The 24,784-nt window shown below is 34.5% G+C and overlaps 2 protein-coding genes across 2 annotated transcripts; one reads left to right on the top strand and one right to left on the bottom strand.

The window, feature by feature from the left end:
* Positions 1–1,128: 1,128 nt before the first annotated feature.
* LOC104085083 (UBP1-associated proteins 1A-like) lies at positions 1,129–2,495 on the top strand. The gene has a single exon (XM_009589036.4). It carries the CDS (start codon positions 1,220–1,222, stop codon positions 2,249–2,251), a length of 1,032 nt encoding a protein of 343 aa, XP_009587331.1. The 5' UTR covers positions 1,129–1,219; the 3' UTR covers positions 2,252–2,495.
* A 6,874-nt stretch (positions 2,496–9,369) lies between these two features.
* Positions 9,370–12,395, bottom strand: LOC104085082 (transcription factor MYB56-like). Its single transcript, XM_009589035.4, has 3 exons — positions 11,724–12,395; positions 11,072–11,527; positions 9,370–9,948 (listed from the first exon to the last, which is right to left on the bottom strand). Exons 1-3 carry the CDS (start codon positions 12,007–12,009, stop codon positions 9,680–9,682), a joined length of 1,011 nt encoding a protein of 336 aa, XP_009587330.1. The 5' UTR covers positions 12,010–12,395; the 3' UTR covers positions 9,370–9,679.
* Positions 12,396–24,784: the final 12,389 nt, after the last annotated feature.

Raw genomic sequence — 24,784 nt, 5'->3', positions numbered from 1 at the left:
AAATCCTTAGTCGGTTGTTTTCCGCAATTTTAATCCGATTTTTCTCAAACTTCATATTTTCTATCCAAACATCATATATCCAAATCCTTATAGTCATGTTATGACTTTAAAATCATTTAAATCATGATTAAAAAGTCTCATATTCATTACATCACCTTAGGACGCAAAGGGTGTAACACGAAACTTAAGGGTAAGTTCTACAGAGTGGTGGTCAAACCAATGATGTTGTATGTGGTTGAGTGTTAGCCAGTCAAGATCGCTCATGTACAGAAGATGAAGGTAGCAGAAATGAGGATGGTGAGATGGATGTGCGGGCACACCAGGTTAGATAGAATTAGAAATATGGTTATTCGCGTCAATGTGGGTGTTGCCCCTATTGAGGACAAGATGCGGGAAACGCGGCTTAGGTGGTTTGGTTATGTGAAGAGGAGGAGCATAGACGCCCCGGTGAGGAAGTGTGAGAGGTTGACATTGGAGGGCCTACGAAGAGGTAGAGGTAGGCCTAAGAAGAGGTGGGGAGAGGTGATTAGGCAAAACATGGCGCAACTTCAGCTGACCGAGAACATGACCCTTGATAGAAAGGTATGAAGATCGAGGATTAGGGTAGCAGAGTGGGTAGTCTAGAGTGGTCATTATAGTAGTATTGATGCATTTATGACTAACCGTTGTTTTCTTTCATTGTTGATCACCTTACTTTCTTGTTGTTTTTATTCTGCTTTTATATGGCTTTTTGGTACTGTCCCTTCTTGTCTATATTTTCATTATTGTGGTGTTTATGCTTTCCTGTGCCGATGATCTATTGAAAACAACCTCTCTATCCTCACAAAGCTCTGCGTACACACAACCCTCCCCAACCCTCACGATGTGAGATAATACTGGGTATGTTATTGTTGTTGTTGTTGTTTCAGCTCATGGATCATTTTGATAATTTTGGATTAATAAAAAACCCTTAAGAAAAAAAAACAATAATATATTTTTCTCACTGGAAAATATTACATAAAGGGGTTAAAGTTCCTATTAAAAAGGTGAAGGGTTTATTATTTTCGAACTCTTAGAAGTTAAGGGTTAAACTGAAATTTACTAAAGGAAAAAGTAAAAATAAGAAAAGAGTATTGAAAAAAGAGAGGCTAATATACATTACATCCCGAGACTTTGCTGAAAGCACAGGTCAGAAAACAAAACCCTACTGAGCTGAGCTCCATATCTCCACTTTTCTTCAATGGGCACAAAGCGAAAATCATCAGCTTCAACCCCAAAAATCCAACCTGAAGAACAAAAACCTAAACTTGAACTTCAATCTTCATCCTCCGAAGAAGAAGAAGAATCTGAATCCGAACCCGAGGCTGCACCCGAATCCGAATCATCATCTTCAGAAGAAGAAGAGAGCGAAGACGAGGCAACAAAGCGAGAAACTGTTCGGAAACTTCTAGACCCTTTCACTAAAGACAAAATAATCCAGCTATTCAAAACCGCCGCTTCAAACGACCCATCAATTATTTCTCGGGTCAAAACCCTAGCCGATACCGACCCGACCCACCGTAAAATCTTTGTTCACGGCCTCGGCTACGACACAACTTTGCACCAACTACACGCCGCCTTCGAACCCTACGGCGAAATAGAAGAGTGTAAACTGATTACTGATAAAGTTACCAACAGAGCTAAAGGATATGCCTTTGTGCTATTCAAAACCCGGGTCGGGGCAAAAAGGGCTTTAAAGGAGCCCCAGAAGAAGATTGGGAATCGTAATACCTCTTGCCAGCTTGCAGCCATGGGACCCGCTGGTGCTGGTTCAGATTCCGTGGAGAATTCGAATAATAATAGTGCTGGTAATAGTAATGCAAATCAAGTTGTGCAGCAAAATGATAGTACGAGTTATGGTTTTGGAATGAGTCCCGGGATATTGGGTGGCGCGAGTATGAATGGGATGCCCTTTTTGATGGGACAAAACATGGGATTCGGAGTGAATCCTATGCTGGGATTAAGCCAGGCTGGTTTAGCTGCATCGGGATTTAATCCTTCGTTCGTGGGGATTGGTGCTGGTTATGATATAAATAGCATTAATCCGGGTGTTTTAGGTAGTAGTTATGGTGCACAGCCAGCTTTGCAGGGATTAGGGACTTACCCGGGTGCACAAATCGGGCAGCATTCTTTTGGAGGAACAGCAGCAATGACAACTGTAACTACACCGGCAAAAGATTCCTCTGGCATTGGGTCAGCGGGGGTGACCTATCCCTCATATTTGGGCCGTTAGGTAATCTGTTTTGAACTTGATTGGACTTGTTCCCCTGTAGTAATGATTTATAGTATGGTCCATTTTCTTTTGTCTTAGATGTTTTCTTTATTGAAATCAGTATTTGAATACATAGTTATCTCTGCTTTCTTTTAATTCGACTTTATTACTCAGTGTATATCATGGTTGTCAAATTAGTATCTTTGAAACTATATGTTTAAATGATTGAGATACCATAATTATGGGCTTGTCATGCTTTGAATTACTTGTCGAACTTGACTATGGTAGAGCTAAATTTGGGTATATGATTAACTGAATTTTGAGTTTTTTATTCTATTCTTAGTTCACTTATACTCTCCAAAGTGTAAGTGCAATGGAATTTTGTCCTTGGCTCGGTTGACATTTGTAGGTAGCATTTATGGACTGGTTGATTGCTTCTATTGTGAATATACTTTGGTGGTAGATTTATGCCATGCTGCATTTTATCGAATCATATTAAGGGATTCTATTTTCTTGTTTTTAATGTTTCATCCATCACCAATAAAATGTTCCATCTCGTCCACTTTGATTGACCTTGTAAGTTCCAAGGAATCGTCTATCATGCTACAGGTGGCTAGGAGAATGTTTGAGATGATGCTAAATGAACGAATGTATGTGTTTCTTTGGTAAATTCACTTTTAGGAAAAATTATACTCTCTCCGTTTTAGTTTATGTGAACCTATTTCCTTTTTGGTCCGTTCCAAAAAGAATGACCCATTTCTAAATTTTGAAACAATTTAGTTTAAACTTACAATTCTACCCTTAATGAGAAGCTTTTATAACCACACAAATACTCTGGGCCCCTTTTTGATTTGTTTAGGACCACAAATTTCTAAAGTTTTCATTTTTTCTTAAACTCCGTGCCCAATCAAACATGTTCACATAAATTGGAACGGAGGGAGTAGGTAATTTGGATTTGACAACTTTATAAAAAAAAAATGGACTTGACAAAACATTGACTACTTTTCACCACTAAGCACAAGTAGGGGAAATCGGAACCTTTTCCGTTCTTTTGTAGCTTTCTACAGGGTGGCATCCCAGTGGTGCAAAAATTTTCTCTCCAGAATGGAAGTTTTTGTACAGGCCTAAAGGGTAACCTGATCCATGACCAAGGATGTTTCAAATTTTTAGTAAAACTGAATAATTTTATCAGAAATCAGTTTGGAAACAAATGAGCAAGTTTTGTAAGTCTGTTTCTATTTGGTTGTGTTATTCGTCGATCATATGTGTTTTTGGCGGTGGGCTGGTTGTGCATAGTTAACAGCTGGAGCAGGACTTCGTGGAGATCATGCTAACACAAATTGTTGTCTTGGAACAGTATTAGCCATGTTATTCATATGTTATAAAATGTTGGATTCTATAATGTAGGGCTTCATATTCAAATTGAAAAGCTTTTTTTTTCAGTAACTCGTAAATGGAGCAAAGTTGGTATCTGTTGTAGGATTTCGGGGGTGGCAATGCGCAAATCCTATCCTCCAATTTTTAAGATTTCCTTGCACATTCTGATTACTGGAGCTAGTGGATTTCAAGGTGTTGCGATCCTAGGATCTAGATCCTAAGTAGTGCATCTCTCAGCATAGAACCTTACGTAGTTGTCAGCCTACCACTATGAAAGTCATTGCCAAATCCAAATCTTAAATTTCAGATAGAATCATTCAACTCAGTGCCTTGTGCTACTTTTGATCTTAGAACACCATAATCATCTATGAGCCATCAATTCTGGCTTTAGCTGCCTCTATTTCGTCCTAGTATTCCTCGTTTCAACTAGTCACCTGTGAAACTCTTCTCCTGCAACAGATGACAAAGTGTGGTTGGGGTATATGGACAGTGGATGAAACATGCATTCTGATCTGCATCATTCCACGCTATTGTGACCTTGAAAAAACTGCTGCGATTAGCCAATATTCATAAAAGAACCAAGGAAGTCAAAGGCCAGAGCCAAGAGCCAAGACATACAACAGTATCTGCATTATCTTCTTGCAAATCCCAAGTTGTATAGCTGTAGCATGCCCAAAGTGCTCACATTCAGAAGTTTCATTGAGTATTTCAGCATTGGGTTGAATATAATTAGATCTGTTTCAGCTCATTGAATGGGTTAGCGGGTCTCAGATGGTTTTTGCTTTGAATATACTTTTATCATTGCGGAGTAGATTTTTCGTAGGGCCTTTCTTCTAAATTGTTTCATTTGGTTTCCTTATAGTTAAGCTTGTTGATATCTACCTTTTACTGCCTGGGCTATATGTTGCTGATAATGCTTTTCTAACTTTCGAAGCGGACACAAAAAAATTGCACAACAAATTTAGCTCTGCTTTTGACTAGTTAATTTCTTTTCTGCTAATACTAAATATGAGTTAATCCATGCCTTTTGAAAATATAAATTGAAAAGAAAGGACCCTTTTTCATTATCCTTCACTTGCATATAGCTGAACTAGCGATCTTGATATCCATCTAAAGCAGTTCATCCCAAATCATGAGTAAATATATGTTGCTCGAGTTACTGTTCCCCCAAATCCAATGGAGAGCAGTCAATTGCCCTAAGATTAAATTAGGTTAACATGAAATATAGTTGAAGAATTTTCAGAAACCACTATTGTTTAGTGGCTATTAACTTTCTATAGCTACCATATATATAATTACTTCCTATAGCTATTCACATGTATTTGCGCCATGTATTCATGAATACAACAGCAAAAAAATGCCTAAAATCAGAGCAGTCCGGTTGTACGCACATGTATTCGCGCTGCTGTATTCATGAATACATCAGTAAAAAGTTTCATGAATACAACAGTAAAAAACGCCTAAAATCAGGGCAGTCTCAGCTGTACGCGCATGTATTCACGCTGTTGTATTCATGAATACATCAGTAAAAAACGCCTAAAATTAGGGGAGTCCCAGCTGTACGCGCATGTATTCGCGCTGATGTATTCATGAATACATCAGTAAAAAGCGCCTAAAATCAGGGCAGTCCCAACTTTACGCGCATGTATTCACATGTATTCGCCTCATGTATTCATGAATACAATAACGACAATCATCTTAAAAATAGGTATGTCCAGCTGTCTAAAAGAGAGAAAAAACATAAATAGCATATTTCATGCCTCAATGGTAGTATATACCATAAATACTTATTTTGCTGTAAAATATGAAAGCTAGCTATAGAAAATAATATTTTAAAGGGAGAATTACGCTCCTTATCACTTGGTCCAACAGCCCATGTTTGAAGCCTTTATCTTATATGTCCCAGGTTGTACATAATCTGAAAATTACTTTTCACCAATTAGCCCATCCCATTTAATTATTTTTTTTTCTTTTCTTCGTTCTTCTTCTCCAGGGAGACACGACTTTGCACCCCAAAATTTCTCTACCATTATATTTATTCTTTAATTCTCCTTCCATATGCAAAGTTGATAACCACTATTTAGATTAGAAGAAAAAATACTACGTAAAAGAATTATTTCTTTTTGGAGTCATACGAAGATCACTTCCTCCATTGGAATGGAGAGAATTGTGAGGTTCACTTGGTAGGTTGTTGGATCATCAAACTAGAAAGAAGATGTTGGCATTGTCTCAGTCTTATCCTCATTCCACATGTAATTTTAATCTCAGTGGTTGATTAAAAACTTGAAAAATAAAAGTCAACATTAAAGGTCGTACGAGCTTCAATTTCAGAAATTGAATTTTTCGATTTGTTAGATGTTTGGATTGGGTGTTGTCCCAATTGATTGGGATCATCAAGGAAAGTTCAAAACTCAAATTTGAAGTGATTTGGAGTAGAGTTAAACTAGATTTGAGTTAAATTTCAGAAGATATCCAAGGAAGAAGAAGAACCTGTGAAGCTCTATTGATAGGATTTATTTGTATAATAGTGTATAATATTGTATAAGTAGTGTATAAACACTTGTTACACATTATTGTATACAAGGTTGATACATTATTTACATGTATTTGAAGGATTTCTCACACTTCTTCTACACCTATATACATTGTGTATCACGAACATTTTCACTACTGTGCTTATACATCTTTATACACTTTTTAACAACTATATATATAATGTACCTCTTTGTATAAAAGTGTATAAGCATATCTGACGAACTTTTTGTACGATTTCACTGCAATTCTTGTATAAAACTAGTCTAAATCTCCATCAAATGATTACAAACTTTGTATATAGCCTACTTAGACTATTTCTAATAAGTTCAAACAATACCCACTCCAAATTTCTCGTAAAATCATATTCGAAATTTAACAAGATTAGCATTAAAGGAGATGGATTTTAGGTTTCTCGCGTCTGTTTTTATGTTTTGGAGTTGTTTTAGGTATGTATAAACTTGAGGAAAAGAAGAATAAAAAGGAGATATTTCAGCCTCAAGATATACATAATTTAAAAAAAACGAAAAAACAATTCGGATTTAAGATTATTGATATTTGGCTACACATTTGTAAACTTGTAACTGGGCTAAAATACTGCAAGATCAACTTATGAAGTGCATTATTCTGTAATTTTGTCTATTTTAAAATAATTTTGGTTTATAATAAATTGAGTGTATATCTTTGCTATATGAGGTAAAATTTCCAATATAGTTTGATGATTATGGGCCCTAGGGCTTTGGTCTATATGTAAGAATGCAATTCATGATGTGTGAGTTACACGCATGTCCTGGGTTCTAATCTTAGCACAAACAAAAGCCGGATATTTAAGTGGAGAAAAGTAGAACGGTGAATCCATTTTTTACTGAGTTTTGAATTGTGCACCACTGATCTTTGGGAATTTTTCATTAGAAAGTACACAATGATCAATGGAAGTTTATGACCATACTGAACGCAATTAGAAAACGTTTTGCTATAAATCTGTAGTTAGTAAAATTATTCTCCGTCCGTAAGGAAAGTTTCTAGTGAAAAAATACTTTTATCTGCTAGAATGGTAATATATTTAGATCTCGTGCGATTGTGGGGTTGTATGATTTCATGATAAAGTACCAATTGGAAGAGTGGTGCATATTGAGGTTTAGCTTAGCTTTTTAGGCACAAGAGTGAACGTACAAATTCTTGTTGAGAAATATGTACTGAGGCATCTCCAAAAGTAATAGTCGATAAAATATATTTTTTTTTATTATATATATAAGTATCTTATATATGAAAAATATATATATTTTATACACTTTTTGGCTAGCGAATGAAATTAATTTTGGCCGACCGATTTTGTATTTTGCTCCTTTTTTTGGTTTCACTTAATTGTTTTCATGTTAGACAAATTTAACTCACATTATGTCCATTATCCGTAAAATGATACAAATCAATAAATTTATGAATGATCCTTCATTGTTAAAGTAAAACAATCAATTTACTAACTTGAATAATTAATTCGTATTAACGCATAATGAGCATGTCCGCTTTCAAATTAAACGCATAATGACACTATTTTTTTCCCCACCCGGCCGACTAAAGTTGGGTTGTAGCCGAGAAATCCCATTTTGGAGGTAAAGCTCGTTAACAAAGGCAACTTCATTACTATGAGCTTGAAGATAAAATAATACTAAGTTTGATGGAAAATTCGAATTAAGTGTGAGACTAAGTTTATACCATATTTGATTTACGGTATAAATTTATACCATCAATACTTTATCCCATCTTATCTTACATTGTCCCGCGTACCAAACGACCCCTAAAAGTACTACATAACGGTAGGGGCGGATCCAGGATTTCGAGAACATGGGTGCACCATTGATACTTCAGGAAAACTAAAATAAAAGGATGTGTTGTTGTCAAAAAAAAAAAGGGAAAGAAAGGCTTAAGAAAAAGAAATTAAAGCAGTAATTTTGAAAGGATTCGATCCCATGACCTTAAGTTAGCAAGAAATAAGGGGCCAAAACCAATGAATCATTTTGCCTCTTTTGATCATTTGTGCCATCAAGTCATAATAAGTCATTTTTTGCAAATTATGTACATAATATATTTGATATCGTCGAAGGACTACGGGTTCACATGAACTACGATTTACACCGTATATTCGCCCCTGCATAACGGTTCTAAGTTTAAAAAAAAAACATGTACTAGTAACTTTTAACAGCTTATCAACTGTTCGTAACTTAGATCAATAAAAGTATATTTTAGATTTTTAGGGACCATAACCTTTTTCAATTTTCCTATGGGGTACTTGTTTTTTTGCTTTCCTTTGTAAGTGATTAGGTTCACTTAATCCAATCAGAATAGGAGTAAAAATTAAAAGGAGTAATTATTTCATGCGAAATTAAAGCAAGCCTGAAAGTGTACAGATATGCCATCATCAAGCACACGTGTTAAAAGTAAAGAAAACATGCAAAAAATTATCCTCCTAAAATCACATCACTGCAGTCAACAAAAGTATACCAAACCCCAAAGAAAAAGTCATAAAAGATAGGCAGAATCATTGATTAGATCAGTTAAAAACCTTTTCTTTGTTTTGCCTGTTAGGCAAAAACTAGATTAATACTCTTTTCAATTTTCGTTTCAATTTACGTAAACCTATTTAATTAGATACAAAATTTTAAAAAAATAAATATTTTTAATATTTTTGGTCCTAAACAAATAAAAAAGGGGTCCAAAGTATGTGTGGTTATAAAAAATTCTCATTAAGACTATATTGTAAGTTTAACCAAAATTATTTTCAAATTTATAAATGATGGATAAAAAAATATAGTTACTTCATCTTAGTAAACATCATTATATTCAAACAAAATAGACTTCCTTTTGAATTATTCTGATACCCATTATAGTTCCTTCTCTTAATATTTGCTCAGTTTCAAACCCAAACAAAAAAAAGAGGATTGCCATAAAATTATCAATTCTTCATATTCTCCAATTTGTTAGGACTAATGCATAGTAATTATTGCTATATAGCTCCTTATCATAACTAAGACTACATGGCCTCTTAATTAACCTACTCTCACTCTAATATTATTAAAGCTCCTTTACTACTATGACTCTATATCTTTTATAAGAGTGTCTGAATTAATTTTGGGCACACTTCAATTATTTCATCAATATCCATTATTTTCCTTCTACCAACCAAAACTTAAGAATTGCATAAATAAATAATTTTATCTACCAAAACTTAAGAATTGCATACGAGATCAGACCATTCTTTTTACTTTTTCTTTTTACGGTCTTTTTTCCTTTCATAGTAAGGACTGTACAAACCACCAAGAACTAAAAATGTTGTTTTCCAGCAAAAAAAACCCAACTTTTTCTTTTTGCAGTATTTCTCAGTACTCTAACAAAGAAGATGCATTAAGCAGTCACCAAGTTTTTTCAGTAACGTTACAAAACTATTTTTATCCCGTTGGCAAAAACAAAACTATAACTCTTTAGCTTCTTCAGTTACTTTCCATGTACTAATAAACTAAATTCCACCAAAATCCCATTGTTTTTTCAAGTGGCTCCAACTCCAAGAAAATCAATGAAGTGCATAGTTTTGCTCTTCATTTGTTTTTCTTGTTTTCCATTATCATAAATGTTAACATTGGTCGTGTTGTTGGCTACTGACTCAGATGCAGAAATTTCTGAGTTTGTATCTGACTGATTACCACATCCACATTGATTTCCTTCATCTACAGTCTTTGCAATTGGCTCCTCATTTCCATACAAGAATTTTGGGTGAACCCCACTTTCCATTTTCACCTCTTCATGTCTTGAGATACCTACAAATTACGTCCCAAAAACAAGGAAAGTGCTTAACAGTAGTTTAAGTTCCATGCAGTAAGACACCTACTTAACAAATACTCCCGTGAAAATGTTTGACTCGGCACGGAGTTTAAGAAAAAATATTGATTTTTGGAATTTGTGATCCTAAACAATTCAAAAAGAGGCCCAAGGTATCTGTGTGGTTATAAAAACTTCTCATTAAGAATAGAATTATAAGTTTAAACAAAATTATTTCCAAATGTAGAAAGAGGTCGTTCTTTTTGAAACGGACCAAAAAAAAAAATAGGTTCATATAAACTGGAACGGAGTTAGTATTTATGTTATCACGTTACTACCTCTGTTTCAAAAAGATTATCTGAGTTTGATTTGACACAAACTTTAATAATAAGGAAAAACTTTTGAGATATATGGTCTTCAATAAGACATAACTTTTGCGTAGACGTAAAACTTTTGAAATTTATGGTCTTAAATCTGTCATAACATTTGTGTGGCTATAAATGATTTCTATTAAGGAAATAATGAAATGTGCCAAACTTTTTTAAACTGACAAATAAAGAAATAATGCTAATCTTTTTGAAAAGCAGAGAGTACTTATTACTTACTATAAGTGACTATTTTACCTTTTTATTTTGGTCCAAAATAAGTGTTCATTTACATAATCAAAAAGAAATTAATTTTATTTATCCAAAATTTGTGTTTATTTACGTTTTCAATGTGTCAATATAATAATTAATTAAGGTTAATTTAGAGAATACTATCTTTTTTTCTCTATGAGTTCGTATTAAGGTTAATATTTTCTCTATGGACCGGAGGGGGTAAGCAGTAAATTGTTATGATAAAAATGATAGCATATTATTACGATTAAACTACATTGATAGTGTAAGAAAAATTTACTTTCAGCATATATAACTTGTAAAGAAATTTACATTATTAGTATATTTTAACCAATCGTTGCAAGTTAATTACTAATTATTTTCTAGGATACTAGAAGGTGGTTATCTAGCGATATTTTTTTGGATGATCTGATTATGTACAAATGTTGATTAGTATATATATATATATGAGATAATAAATATAAGTCAATATTAAAATATAAACAGGAGGGAGAAATGAGTATACCTTTGTTTGATTCAAGAATTTCTTGGTGGTGATGCTGCATAGGAGTAAATCTTGACATGAGAAAGGGAGGAATGACTTTAGAAGAAGATGGAGTAAGTGAAAGATCAGTGCAAGTTGAAGCTGATTGATCATCAATGTTGTTGTTGCTAGAAATGGTTGAATCACTGTTCAAATTAGAAGCAGAGAAAATATGAGGGAAATTGATTTGTTGTAAATTCGAAGGCTTTCTTCTTCTGTAGACACTGGTTTGTTCTCTGTGTTTTCTAGCCATTATGACATGCCAATGGTTCTTAACTGCATTATCTGTTCTGCCAGGGAATAGCCTTGCAATCATTGACCATTTGTTTCCATACATTTTGTGTGCTATTAACAGTCTTTCCTCTTCCTCCTCTGAGAATGCTCTTCTGTTTATTCTTGGATCTAGTTGATTAAACCATCTCAATCTGCAGCTTTTTCCTACAAGGAAGCTTCAAAGTTAATGCGAGGGGTCCGAAAAAGAATTAGACCATAAAAGTCTACTGAACGCAAACTTTTAGTACATATTTAAAGAGACTATTTTCACATCTCGAATATGTAACCTCCCTGTTGTCAGCAAGTAAGGCTCCTCTTCTAAAACTAAAGATATAAAAATTAAAATTAAAAAAAAAATTACCTGATCTTCCTTCAAGCTTTTCAGCAATGAGATTCCAGTTTTGAGGACCAAATTGAGCAACAAGTTCTCTAAGTTTTGCATCTTCATGTGGTCTCCAATGACCTCTTGCACATAGCTTTGCATTACTCTTCCTCATCCCCACTAAATCTACTTCCTCTTTTTCATCCTTCAACTTATTTGTTCCTCTCTCTTCTTCCATTTGGTTAAAAAGCCATGGGCTTTCTTTAACACAAGGGAGTAAAAAGTTCATTTCTTGAACTGCACAAGAAGTAGCAGTACTATTCATGTGTTAAAGACACTCTTTTTTTTCAAATTAAGCAGAAAAGATGGGGTAACCAAAGATTCAAGATGGAGTTTTTTCTGCTTTAGAAAAGGAAAAAAGGTAAGGATTTTTTTTTTTTGGGGGGGGGGGGGGATTTCCTGCTATAACTTCAGAGACTGAAAATGGTAGAAACCAAGAAAAGATCAAGTTTTTATCAGAAATTGAGAGCACAAAAATTAGTATTTCTCATATTGTTTCACTAAGAGAGGAGGAAAAAAGAGAAATGAGAGAGGTTTAAATGTGAGATGACGGTCATATAAGGGAACAAAAAGAAAGAAGCGTAACGTTTAAAAGGGGAAGTGACGAGAGGAGCATGAAACAGAATCGTCTTTTCACTGCTTCAGTCTCTGCACTATGGCATAAAGAACAAAACTAAACAAGAAATATATATATATACTGTAAAAAGATGATGGGAACTTACACGATTTTCTCATTTTTCTAGGAAACAATTCTCTCTTTTATTTTTTACCTACCCTATAGACGTTAACACTATATGAAATTATGAATCAAAGACTGTACCATTTTGTATCATAATTTTGAGTGTTTTTTGAAAAAAATTAAAAATAAGTTTCTTCTAAAATAAATCTAGGGACGCCATCGAGGGGATATAGTGGAATGAATAAATATTTTATGTGAAATCAAAAATTCAAGTTCAAGCACTTGTAATAAAGAGAAAATTTAGTATAGAACACTTGACTATTTAATTAGTCATTTAATTGAGACCAACTAATGTCAATCAAATGGTTAAACAAAAAATTGGAGACGCATACTTCGTTCCGGTCAGTGATTTTTTTATCTTTTTTTTGTGGTCCAAAATATCTTATATTTCTCTATTTTAAGAATGAATTAATTATTTTTTTCTTATATTGTCATTCGAGTGTTGAAATATGTGTTAGGAGTATTTATATGAAGAGATAGTAAATGTTAATATGATCAATTTTACTATTAATTAATGTTAAAACATGAATTTTTTTATATATATAAAAATAATGAAAAAAAATCATTTATTATGAACCGAAAACAGTACTATTAAAATAAAATAAAAAACTATGGTTGGACCGTGTCTCTAACCAAACGTTCATCGAAGAGTTAATACAACAGTAATAGAAAATTTACATGAAGGTAACTTTTCTTTAAATTATGTTAGTTTATTACTTTCGGTTGTAACAATAATTATTCCTCCAAGTAAAGTAGGGAATAAAATAAGTAAGATGATTAACAAAGTCTAGAAATAAGTGTTGTGTGGTCGTGTGTACGTGGAAATCAAGAACCGCTCGTGTGGGTTGGCGAGAGTTCCATTAACACACTGTTGTACTTGGGTTTTGTGCCTTTTTCTGTAACTGCTCTCTCTCTCTCTCTCTTTTTCCCCTCTCGAGTTTTGATAAAAACAGAATCTCCTTCTTCTAGTTGCCCATAAGCAAAGTTTATTCTCATTCAATATTTATTTGTATTTTTATTGAAAACTAGTTTCTATGAACATCTTATACGATAATAATGGCATGTTTATGTTTGATCGCTACAAAATTTTACTTTTTAATTGTAGGGCCTTTAAATACATATGCAATAATGTTTTATCATTTAATATTCATGAATATTGTTTTTAAAAAATTGAGTAGCATAAATGTATTATTTGTTTGTAGAAGTGATAACTAAAAGAAGTAAAAGAAGCTTTGTCATACAAAATAGAAGAAAAATAAAATTAACTCGTTAGGGGACAACTTGTCTATTTTTAGTCAATTAATAATTTTGTTACACCAAATATGAACGAAGGGAGGTAAATATAATATCCTGAACCACAAACGAGGTTAGTGTTATGAAACCAAACCTGAAGTACAATATAGATATGTATTAGAATAGAGTTTATGAGATCTTTGGACAACTTGCTTCTGGCTTTTATATTTAAAAATAAATTCTTTAGAAGAGTAAAATCCTTGATTTATAGATGATTTTATTATATAATTATTTTAAGAAAGACATAATATATGATAATATTATTTTTGTAACAGAACAGAGAACTGATAACCCATACCCTCGTAAGTCCCAATTTGCAGAACTGTGCTAAAATTTATACTGATATTCCCATTGGGTTTGTTAAAGTGAAACGTATGATCAACCAAAACAAAGAAGATATCAAAAAAAATTAAAATTACCTTTAAAGAACGAACAACAATATCAATGTACTGCATGATGCTAATATACTTCATGAATTTTGCATTAAATATATTAAATTAATCTTAAAGAGAAAAATCATGAAATTAATATATTAAATTACCTCTGGAAAGATATATGACCTTTGAATGCAACAACAGATGATGAAACACATTATTAAAGAATGTCATCATATCATAACAGATAAATAATACACGGGAATAAGAAACCAAGCTGACAAAATTTATTTTTTCATTGAGATAGTTACACCAGACAACTCCTTTTATTTTTAATCTCGAGAAGGAACTCATTTTATGAAATTATAAATAAAAAAATCTTAACCAGATTTAACATACAAAGATGTTGAAGTAAATTACTCACTCTGCCAAAGTTCAAATGCTACTACAGGCAATTGTGCACTTGCTTCCTCTGCGTGTTTGATGCTTCGTTTATGTCTAAACCTGTTGAGTTAGATACATGAAACTAATTTTCGAACAAAATTAATAAATTACCTGTAGAAGATTGATATTCCATAATAATAAGTACAACCTAATTTGTTTGAGGTAGACCTAAATAAATTATACAAAGTGTCCTTCTCCAAGTCGATAAGTGTTTAAAAATGCTTGTGTCTATGTCGGGATGGTACGGAACTTCCACATTAAGGAAAACACATATGGTAAATATATGAAAAGTTAAAACTTGATTAGTGTTAGAAGTTTGTTCAAATTCATAATTATCTCCAACGTTATCACTTTTTAATTGAATTAGAAGTTCTCGATATCGGTAGAGTGGAAATTTATATGCACGGTAAGTGAAGTTTAAATCGGGAAGAATTTAATCCTAAAGTAATATTTTAAATATTACAATTTTATCCACCTTTAATAACTCGAATATTTAAGGGCATAAAAGTCTATTAAAGTTTCAAGGATGTTTTAGTCGTTCAACACTTAATATAATATTATTCGTACTTTTATAATAATATAGATAGATATAAATATAGATATAGATTAACTTTTGGTGGTTTTAAACGTTATAAATAGTTGGTACATATGTTTTGTTCGTTTATTTATTTTTTTCTCTTTTTCTATGTGACGTGCATAGTAACAATCTCATATCTTTTGATAAATTCACCGATTATTTTCTAAACATCTCCCGACAGTACAACACTCAAAAAGCAAAATATATATAGAAAAACGTTTACCTTTAATCCTAATATATATAGAAAAACGTTTACCTTTAATCCCCCCCACAACCCAAATTATGTATTTAAAGAAAAAAGTAAAAAAAGAAAATTAGCCTTTTAAATCTAACACAACAATTTGAACGTTTTGGAGTTGCCATGTTATTGTTGTTGTCATGTTAATCTAGGAAAAGTAAGTATTTTTATTCTGAATGTTACAATTGTAGAAAAATAACAATTTTTAGTTGATATTTTTTTCAAAAATTATTATGAGTTCAGAAATATTATTCGACATGGAATTGAATCTTTAATGAAGTAAATATTTATTATGAAATTTCATTATAAATTTTAAGAACACCATTATTACTTAACTTTAAATTTTTATATCTTATAATTTTATCCAACACAAAATTATTTAAAAAATATATATTTAGCTTTTGAAGAATTTAAAATTAATTCGTTTCGATTTTGACATGATAGGAATAATAAGTTATTTTACTCTGTATTTTCTTTGATTAACTTATTATTTCAGTTAGCAGATTATTCTTTGCCTTGTCTAAAAGTTTAAAAAAAAAGTTAAAAATAAATCTTAAAATAAACTAAAGCAAAAACTCCCAAAAGACCCAACCCACGGGCAACATCAATTTCCAATATAGAAAGTCTATTTCATCCGGAAGTAGTATTTTAATAGAATTTTATTTATATTGTTTTGACCAAAATATGACCTACAAAGTTATGTGAAAAATAATGTAAAAAGGATATTTTATCCAGTATTAAGGCAATGAGTCTTGCTTTAAAATTGAAATAACAGAATAACAAAATTTGTCGAAGAACCCTTTTACTCCTAATCAAACTAAAACTATTGAAATAGTTAATACCGTTCTTGTAAAAAAAGGAAAAAATTATTAGAACCATTACAAATTGGGCATATTTCAGGCAAAATCTTAAATACTAAGTACAATTTCTATTATAATTATAACTCTTTATTTTAATGTGCATTACTTCCGGTTTGTGTCCTCTTCTTATGCCTTTTAGTGAAAATTATTTTAAGGTTATTTTGGTCTATCAACATTGTATTCGTGCTTTTATAATAATATAGATATAGATTAAAGTAAATTATTATGTATTTTTATTTACTTATATCACTTAATAATTGTATATTAATAGATTTGTGTAAACACTATATGCAAATAAGTATTTATGAATATGAGTATACAACAACAATTAACATATCACGTAGTCTCACAAATAAGTCTAAGGAGGGTAGTGTATATGCAAACTTTATCCGTAATTTGTACAGATAGAGAGGTTGTTTCCAAAACAAATTTGGCTGATGAAAAGCAAAATCACACAAATTTGAAAATATATATATACACATTAGTGAAAAAACCTTGCAAAAAGAACTTGTAACATCAGCAAAAGAATAGGATAAGTGAAGGAAAAGCAATAACATGTAGAAGTAAAAATCTAAGAATAAGGAAGTACTATAAAAAAAATGGTAGCTAGGCAGAGCCGGATCCAGGATTTAAATTTTATGGGTATACTTTTAAGATTTTTAACATTCAACCCATTATATTTTTAAAGTTATGGGTTCATATCTACTATTTTTGTAATTTTAATAAATTTTTACATATAAATTTTTACTCTGCGTCGAAAGTTATGGGTTCAGTTGAACCCGTAGCTAGTACGCTGCATCCGCCTCTGTAGCTAGGTGCACAAAGTATCACGCGTTCATTCAGGATCTGGGGAAGGGTCACAACCAAAGTGTGTGATGTAGGCAGTGTATCCTAATACAAATATCAGTGGTTAATTCTACGACTTTAATACGTGACATATAGGTTACACAGAGACAACTTTACCACTACTCCAAGGCTCCCATTCAACAAATAAGGAAGTACTATAATAATACTACAGTTAGACATTTTTATAATAACATCCTTATATAATAGTCATTCATAATAAATGTCATATTTTTCTCGAACCGATTTTCTATGTTATATTTTTCCTCTCTATAATAGCTTTTTACCTATAAAAGCAACATCCGTCTTTATAGCAGTACACTCTTTGTAAAATTGCGTCTATATAACACCCATGTAGAATCTCTTACAAGATCACCAATAATAAGTTTAAAGATTTTGACCTCAACCTACTACTACTTGGGTCGAGATAGAAGATTCAACTGTTAACCTCTTAGATTGCTTTCAAGCGAAAGTTATTAGATATCCTTTCGCTGAAAGTTTGAACACAAATCTTTGCTAATTCAAATATTATATAGCTAGTAAGAGACTAGAATCTATGAAACAAGCTATAATTATAGAGCTTTTCCATCAAATCTTGAAATAATTTAATCTTCTAGTAGCTTTAAAATGTATACTTCAGAGTTTAAATCTTTATACATTTAGTTACGAATTTATTAATAATGTATTAACTTTTTTTAATATTTAATCAGTAAATATTACATATATCTTGAGTATTTAAATTTGAATAATTTTCTTATCTTTTATATGTAACATTAAAAAAATAATTTGTGGATAATGTTTGTTTATAACAGCCAAAATATATTTAAACGTCAAATATTGTGATATGTGTATAAGAACCATTCACTTACAAACCAAAAAATGTAGGAACAAACAATATTGTTATATGGATGTTTGACTGTAATATTATTGGTTTGGAAGAAAAATACACTTGGCTATCTACTAACATTTTGTGATGACCCAAAATGTCATATTTAAATTTAATAAGTAATTCCATGTTCTAAGACCTCGAAAAGCACCATTTATTATTCCTCGACTTGCGTGCACAGACCGAAAAATTTTCCTAAAATATTTCATGTGAAAAATGGATTAAAATGTGAAATGGAACTTTAAAACTCAACTGAGTTGACTTTGGTCAACATTTTTAGCAAACGGAGCTGGATCAGTGTTTGATAGTTCCGGTAGCTCCGTATCGTGATTTGGGACTTGGGTGTATGCCCGAAATTTAATTTGGAGGTCCCTAACTCAAGTTAAGACCATTTAACGAAACTAGCAATTTAAAGGTTAAAGATTTTCAAGTTTGACCACGGGTTTGACTTTTTGATATCGGAGCTAGAATTCGATTTTAAAATTTGAACAGTTCTGATTTATGATTTGTGCCAAATTTGGAGTCATTCCGGATTCATTTAATATGTTTTGTCACAAGATTTGCAAATTGAAAAGTTTAAAACTCAAAGTTCGAATCGGGGTATGTATTATAATTTTGATGTTATTTGACGTGAAGTGAAACCCCGAGTAAGTCTGTATTATGTTTATGGACTTGTTGGAATATTCGTACGAGGTCCCGAGTGGCTCGGATGAGTTTCGGATGAGCCACAGAACAATTGAAACCTGCTGCCCAGTGCTCGATATGGTGTGCAACAGCCTCCGACATTTTGTGCGCAGGTGCGTGGTCGCTCCTGCGAAATTCCAGTCACTTCTACAACTTTGGTCAGCCTTGCCGAGCTCCGCTTCTACGGAGAAATGAGCGCAGGTGCGAAACCGCATCCGCGATGGACAAGCCGCTCATGCGATGACGACCGCTTTTGCGGTCACTTGTGCGCTTCTGCGATGTCGCATGTGCGACATTTTTTGGCGCATATGCGGCCACTGGACAAGCTTCCCTGCTCCGAAAATGCGAGCTTTGTCTCGCAAATGCGAGGCCGCAGGTGCGAAAATATAACCCGCATATGCGAAAATGCTGAACTCGTATCGGAACGGGTGTTCAGATTTCGCGAGTGTTGAAGGTCCATTTGATATTGGAATTGGACAATTATTGTATGGTTGAACTCGTATCAGAACGGGTGTTCGGATTTCGCGAGTTTTTTCAGGATTTTAGACGTGGGTCCCACTGTCTTATATTTAAAAAAAATCAGATTTTTACCCAGAAAATTAGTAAATTCACATGGAATTAATTCTTATGATTAGTATTGAATATATCGAATTGTTTGTGAATAGATTTGAAGCTTTCGGAGATAAAATTAAAAGAAAAAGTTGTGGTTGAATAATTAATTGAAATTTGTAAAGCGAGGTAAGTGTCGTGGTTAAACTTGACTTGAGGGAATATAACCCTTAAATTAATTGTTATGTGAATTGCACGTGAACAACGTATAGGTGAGGTGATGAGTGTCTATACGTCGTCAAATTAATTGTTTGAATAATTATTTGAAAATCCTAAATTTGTTTTAATATATAAATTAATTATTATAATAATTGTTCCTCTCATAGTCTTTGCCAAATATTAATTCTTAAATACCTGTAATAATTGCTACATGCTTAAGTGAATTATGTGCACTAATTGCTACTTGACATTTAGCATATCAAATATTAAATTATTTATTTTCTCCACGATTTCCAAAATAAATTGTTATTGCCATTGTTTGTTCATAAGTAAATTATAATTATTGTGTGCCTAGATGCTTAATAGTTTCTCATTAGACGTGGTATTTATTGGAGTAATTTTTATTTATATTATGAGTTGTTTAAAGTTTTATATATTGGGGTAACGGGTTGCATGCCGCAACGGAAATGAAAGTTAATATATCAATATTGGGGGATCGGATTGCACGCCGCAATAGACTTATTAAAAAGTTAATATTGTAAAATCGGATTGCACACCGCAACAAACTTATTTGAAAGTCTATATATCTACTTGATTAAAATGAATATATTAGAGAAGAGGGTAGCACGCTGCAACAGAACTGAATGTGAATATATTGTGAGAGCGGGTTGCACGCTGCAACAGAATTGATGGAAATGATAACTGGTTATGACTGTTGAGTTGGCTTCAATTATTATAAATGAGTTACCTGATTTATTTCTATTATTGTTGTTGTTACTAATATTGCGTACAGGTAATTAAGTGACCCGCCTTAGCCTCGTTACTACTTCGTCGAGGTTAGGCTCATCACTTACCAGTACATGGGGTCGTTTGTACTGATACTACACTCTACACTTCTTGTACAGATTTCGGAGTTTGTCCCACCGGCGTACCATAGAATTGCTCGGATTTCAGCTACTAGAGTAGACTTGAGGTATAACTGCACGACGTTCGCAGTTTCTGAAGTCCTCGTCTATTTTACTTTAGCTGTGTGTTTATTTCTAGACAACTTTATTTTATTCAGACCTTTATTTATATTATTCTAGAAGCTCGTGCACTTGTGACACCAATTCTGTGATGGTATTTAGACACCGTTGTTTTATGGATTAATCATTATATTTCAGACTTTACTTCCACACTTATTTATTTGTTATATATAAATTTAAAAATCATTTAAAAATGACTAATATTATTCTAACGTTGGCTTGCCTAGCAACTGAAATGTTAGGCACCATCACGGTCCAAAGGTGGGAAATTCGTGACAGTTGGTATTAGAGCACTAGGTTACATAGGTATCACGAGTCTGATGGATCGGTAAACGTATGTGTTTATCACTTAGAGGCTATGAAGTTTAGGAACAATATCACTTCTTTCTTATTCTGTCGTGCGATTTTATTCTATCATCGATGATTGAACCATTCTATTCTTATTCTCTCGCAGATGGTGAGAACATGTAATACCTCTACCAATGGACAGGGACAAGAACCCCCGATGGAAACTATGGATAGGGGTAGAGGTCGAGGTCGAGGTTGTGCTAGAGGTCGAGGTAGAGGCTGAGGTAGAGCTCAGTCTAGAGCTCAAGCAGTTGCACATATTGAAGAACCTCAGGTGGACCTTCAGGAGGAGGTTCCAGTTCAGAATGTACCAGTTGGACCAGTTCATGTTCTCAAAGGATTCATAGCCACTCTAGTACTTCAGGATGCTCTAGTCCGTTTGGTAAGTCTTATGGAGGGCGTGGCCCAGAATGGTACATTTTCAGTGGCACCAGCCGTCTCACAGGCTGGGGGAGGAGCACAAACTCCCACTACTCCCGCTGCGGAGCAGATGGCTCCCTAGAATCAGACTCCAGCAGTCCCGCCAGTTGGGGTAGTTCAGCTAGTTTTTGCGACACAGACCGGTGATAGGCCCGCTATGTCTTTTGATGCCTAATTAAGACTGTATAAGTTTCCTAAGCTCTTTCCAGTTCACTTCAGTGGTACACCTTCTGAGGACCCACACGATTATCTTGAACGCTGCCACGAGGTATTGCAGAATATGGGTATTGTTGAGACCAATGGGGTTAATTTGTTGTATTTTAGATGACGGGTTCCGCCAAGAGGTGGTGGAGAGATTATACATTGACTCGACCAGTCGGATCGCCTGCACTCACCTGGGAGCAATTCTCTTAGCTATTTCTAGAGAAGTTCCTCCCTATCACACTGAGAGAGGAATTCCACAAGCAATTTGAGCATCTACATCAGGGCAGTATGACTGTTACTCAATATGAGTCCCGTTTTGCGGATTTGGCCTGTCATGCTCTCCTTTTGCTACCTACGGAGGGAGAGAGAGTAAGCAGGTTTTTTGAGGGACTCGCTCACCCTATCAAACTTCAGATGGCCAAGGAAATCGGAAGTCAGATTTCTTTTCAGGGGCTACTAATGTCGCAAAGAGGATCGAGATGGTTCTTGCACAGGAGAAAGGGCAGAGGTCCGATAAGAGGCCTCGTTAGTTCGGTGGTTTCAATGGTGCCTCGTCTGGAGGCAGAGGTAATTTTTGTAGGGGTCATCCTCTAGACCGTTTCATTCAGCACTTTATGTATCCCCTGGTGTTTCAGGGAGTCACGACCCCGTTATGCCGTACTCTGGGCAGGCAGTATTCAGTGCACATTCAGCTCTTATCAGTATATTACCACTCTAGAGTTACTACAATGGTTATCCGGCCCATTTGGGTAAGCTTTAGCTTCAGCAGTCACGACATCAGGATGGGTGTTATGAGTGTGGAAACATTGGTCACATCAACAGGTATTATTGCCCTAGATTGGAGAGTCACAAATCTAGGTAAGATTCTCGTGCCATCATACCGACACTGGTTGCTTCACCGCCTACTCATCCAGCTAGAGATAAGGGTCAGGCAGCTAAAGGTGGAGGTCAGGCTATTAGAGGTGGAGGTTAGGCCATTAGAGGTAGAGGTCAGACCGTTAGAGATGGAGGCCATCTAGTCAAAGGCCGTCCCAGGGACGCCGTTCAGAGTGGTGGGGACCAACCTCGATTTTATACTTTTCCAGCTAGGCCTGAGGCCGAGTCATCTGATGCTGTGATCATAAGTATTATTCCAGTTTGCCATCCTATGTGTCCTCCTATTTTGCTTCATATTTGGTTGTGCCTTGTGATTCTCTGAGTGCTTCTATGTATTTATCTATACCGGTGGAAGACTCTGTTGTAGTAGATCATGTCTATCGTTCGTGTGTGGTAAATATTGGTAATCTTGAGACTAGTGTGGATTTTCTACTTCTTGATATGGTAGATTTTGATGTCATCTTGGGTATAGATTGGATATCCCCTTATCATGCTATATTAGATTGTCATGCCAAGTCAGTGACTCTAGCCATGCCGGTGTTACCTCGGTTAGAGTGGAGAGGAACTCATAGTCATTCTGCTAGCGGGGTTATTTCTTTTATGAAAGCTCGGCGTATGGTACGAAAAGGGTGTCTAGCCTATTTATCTTATATTCACGATCCAAGTGTGGATGCTCCTTCTATGTACTCAGTACCAGTTGTTCGTGAATTTCCTGCAGATTTGTCGGGGATGCCACCCGACAGAGATATTGACTTCTGTATTGATTTGGCTCCGGGCACTCAGCCCATTTCTATTCCACCATACCGTATGGCCCCACCAGAGTTGAAAGAGCAGTTATAAGACTTGCTTGATCAGGGTTTTATTAGACCGAGTGTCTCGCCCTGGGGTGCACCGGTATTATTTGTAAAGAAGAAAGATGACTCTATGCGGATGTGTATAGATTATCGGCAGTTGAACAAGGCCACTATCAAAAATAAATATCTGTTGCCAAGAATTGATGACTTATTTGATCAGCTTCAGGGTGCCAAGGTATTTTTGAAAATTGATTTGAGGTCGGGTTACCATCAGTTGAAGATTAGGGCATCTGATGCCCCTAAAATAACTTTTCGAACTCAGTATGAGCATTACGAATTCCTAGTGATGTCATTTGGGTTGACAAATGCCCGAGCAACATTTATGGATTTGATGAATCAGGTGTTCAAGCCTTATTTGAATTCTTTTGTGGTTGTATTCATTGATGATATCGTGATTTACTCCAGCAGTCGAGAGGAACATGAGTAGTATCTTTAAAGTGTGCTTCACACCTTGAAGAATAATCAGTTATATGCTAAGTTTTCAAAATGTGGGTTTTGGTTAGACTCAGTTGCCTCTTTGGGGAATGTTGTCTCGACAGAAGTCATAAAGGTGGATCCTAAGAAGATTAAGGTTGTTCAGAATTGGCCTAGACCTACGTCAGCTACAGAGATCCGGAGATTCCTGGGTTTAGCAGGTTATTATCGTCGGTTCGTGGAAGGGTTTTCATCTATAGCAAGCCCATTGACCAAATTGACCTAGAAAGGTGTCCCATTCAGATGGTCAGACGAGTGTGAGTTGAGCTTTCAGAAGCTCAAGACCGGTTTGACTACGACGCCAATGTTGGTATTTCCCACAGGTTCAGGATCGTATACGGTGTATTGTGATGCATCTCACATTGGGCTTGGTGCAGTACTAATGTAAGATGGCAAGGTAATTTCATATGTGTCGCGGCAATTGAAAGTTCACGAGAAGAATTATCGTATTCATGACTTAGAATTGGCAGCCATTGTTCATGCGCTGAAGATTTGGAGGCATTACCTATACGGTGTTTCGTGTAGGGTATTTATTGATCATTGTAGCCTTCAGTATCTGTTCAAACAAAAGGATCTTAATTTGAGGCAGAGAAGATGGTTGGAGTTGTTGAAAGACTATGATATCACCATTTTGTATCACCCCGGAAAGGCCAATGTGGTGGCCGATGATTTGAGTAGAAAGGCTGTGAGTATGGGCAGTCTTGCGTATATTTCGGTTGGTGAGAGGCTATTAGCTGCAGATGTTCAGACTTTGGCTAATCAGTTCGTGAGGTTAGATATTTCAGAACCCAGTCGGGTTCTAGCTTGCACAATCGCTCGGTCTTCTTTATATGAGCGCATCAGAGAGAGGCAATATGATGATCCTCATTTACTTGTCCTTAAAGACACGGTGAACATGGTGATGCCAAACAGGTTGTTGTGGGAGAAGATGGGGTTCTGCATATGCAAGGTCGTATTTGTGTGCCTAATGTGGATGGGCTTCGTGAATTAATTCTTGAAGAATCACACAGTTCGAGGTATTCTATTTATCCAGGTACCACCAAAATGTATCAAGATTTGCGGCAACATTATTGTTGGATGAGAATGAAAAAGGATATAGTTGCATATGTAGCTCGATGTCTGAATTGTCAGCA

The sequence above is a fragment of the Nicotiana tomentosiformis genome, chromosome 2 (genome assembly GCF_000390325.3).
Source record: "Nicotiana tomentosiformis chromosome 2, ASM39032v3, whole genome shotgun sequence".
Classification (NCBI taxonomy): Eukaryota; Viridiplantae; Streptophyta; class Magnoliopsida; order Solanales; family Solanaceae; genus Nicotiana; species Nicotiana tomentosiformis.
This window is presented reverse-complemented; position numbering and strand designations above follow the sequence as displayed.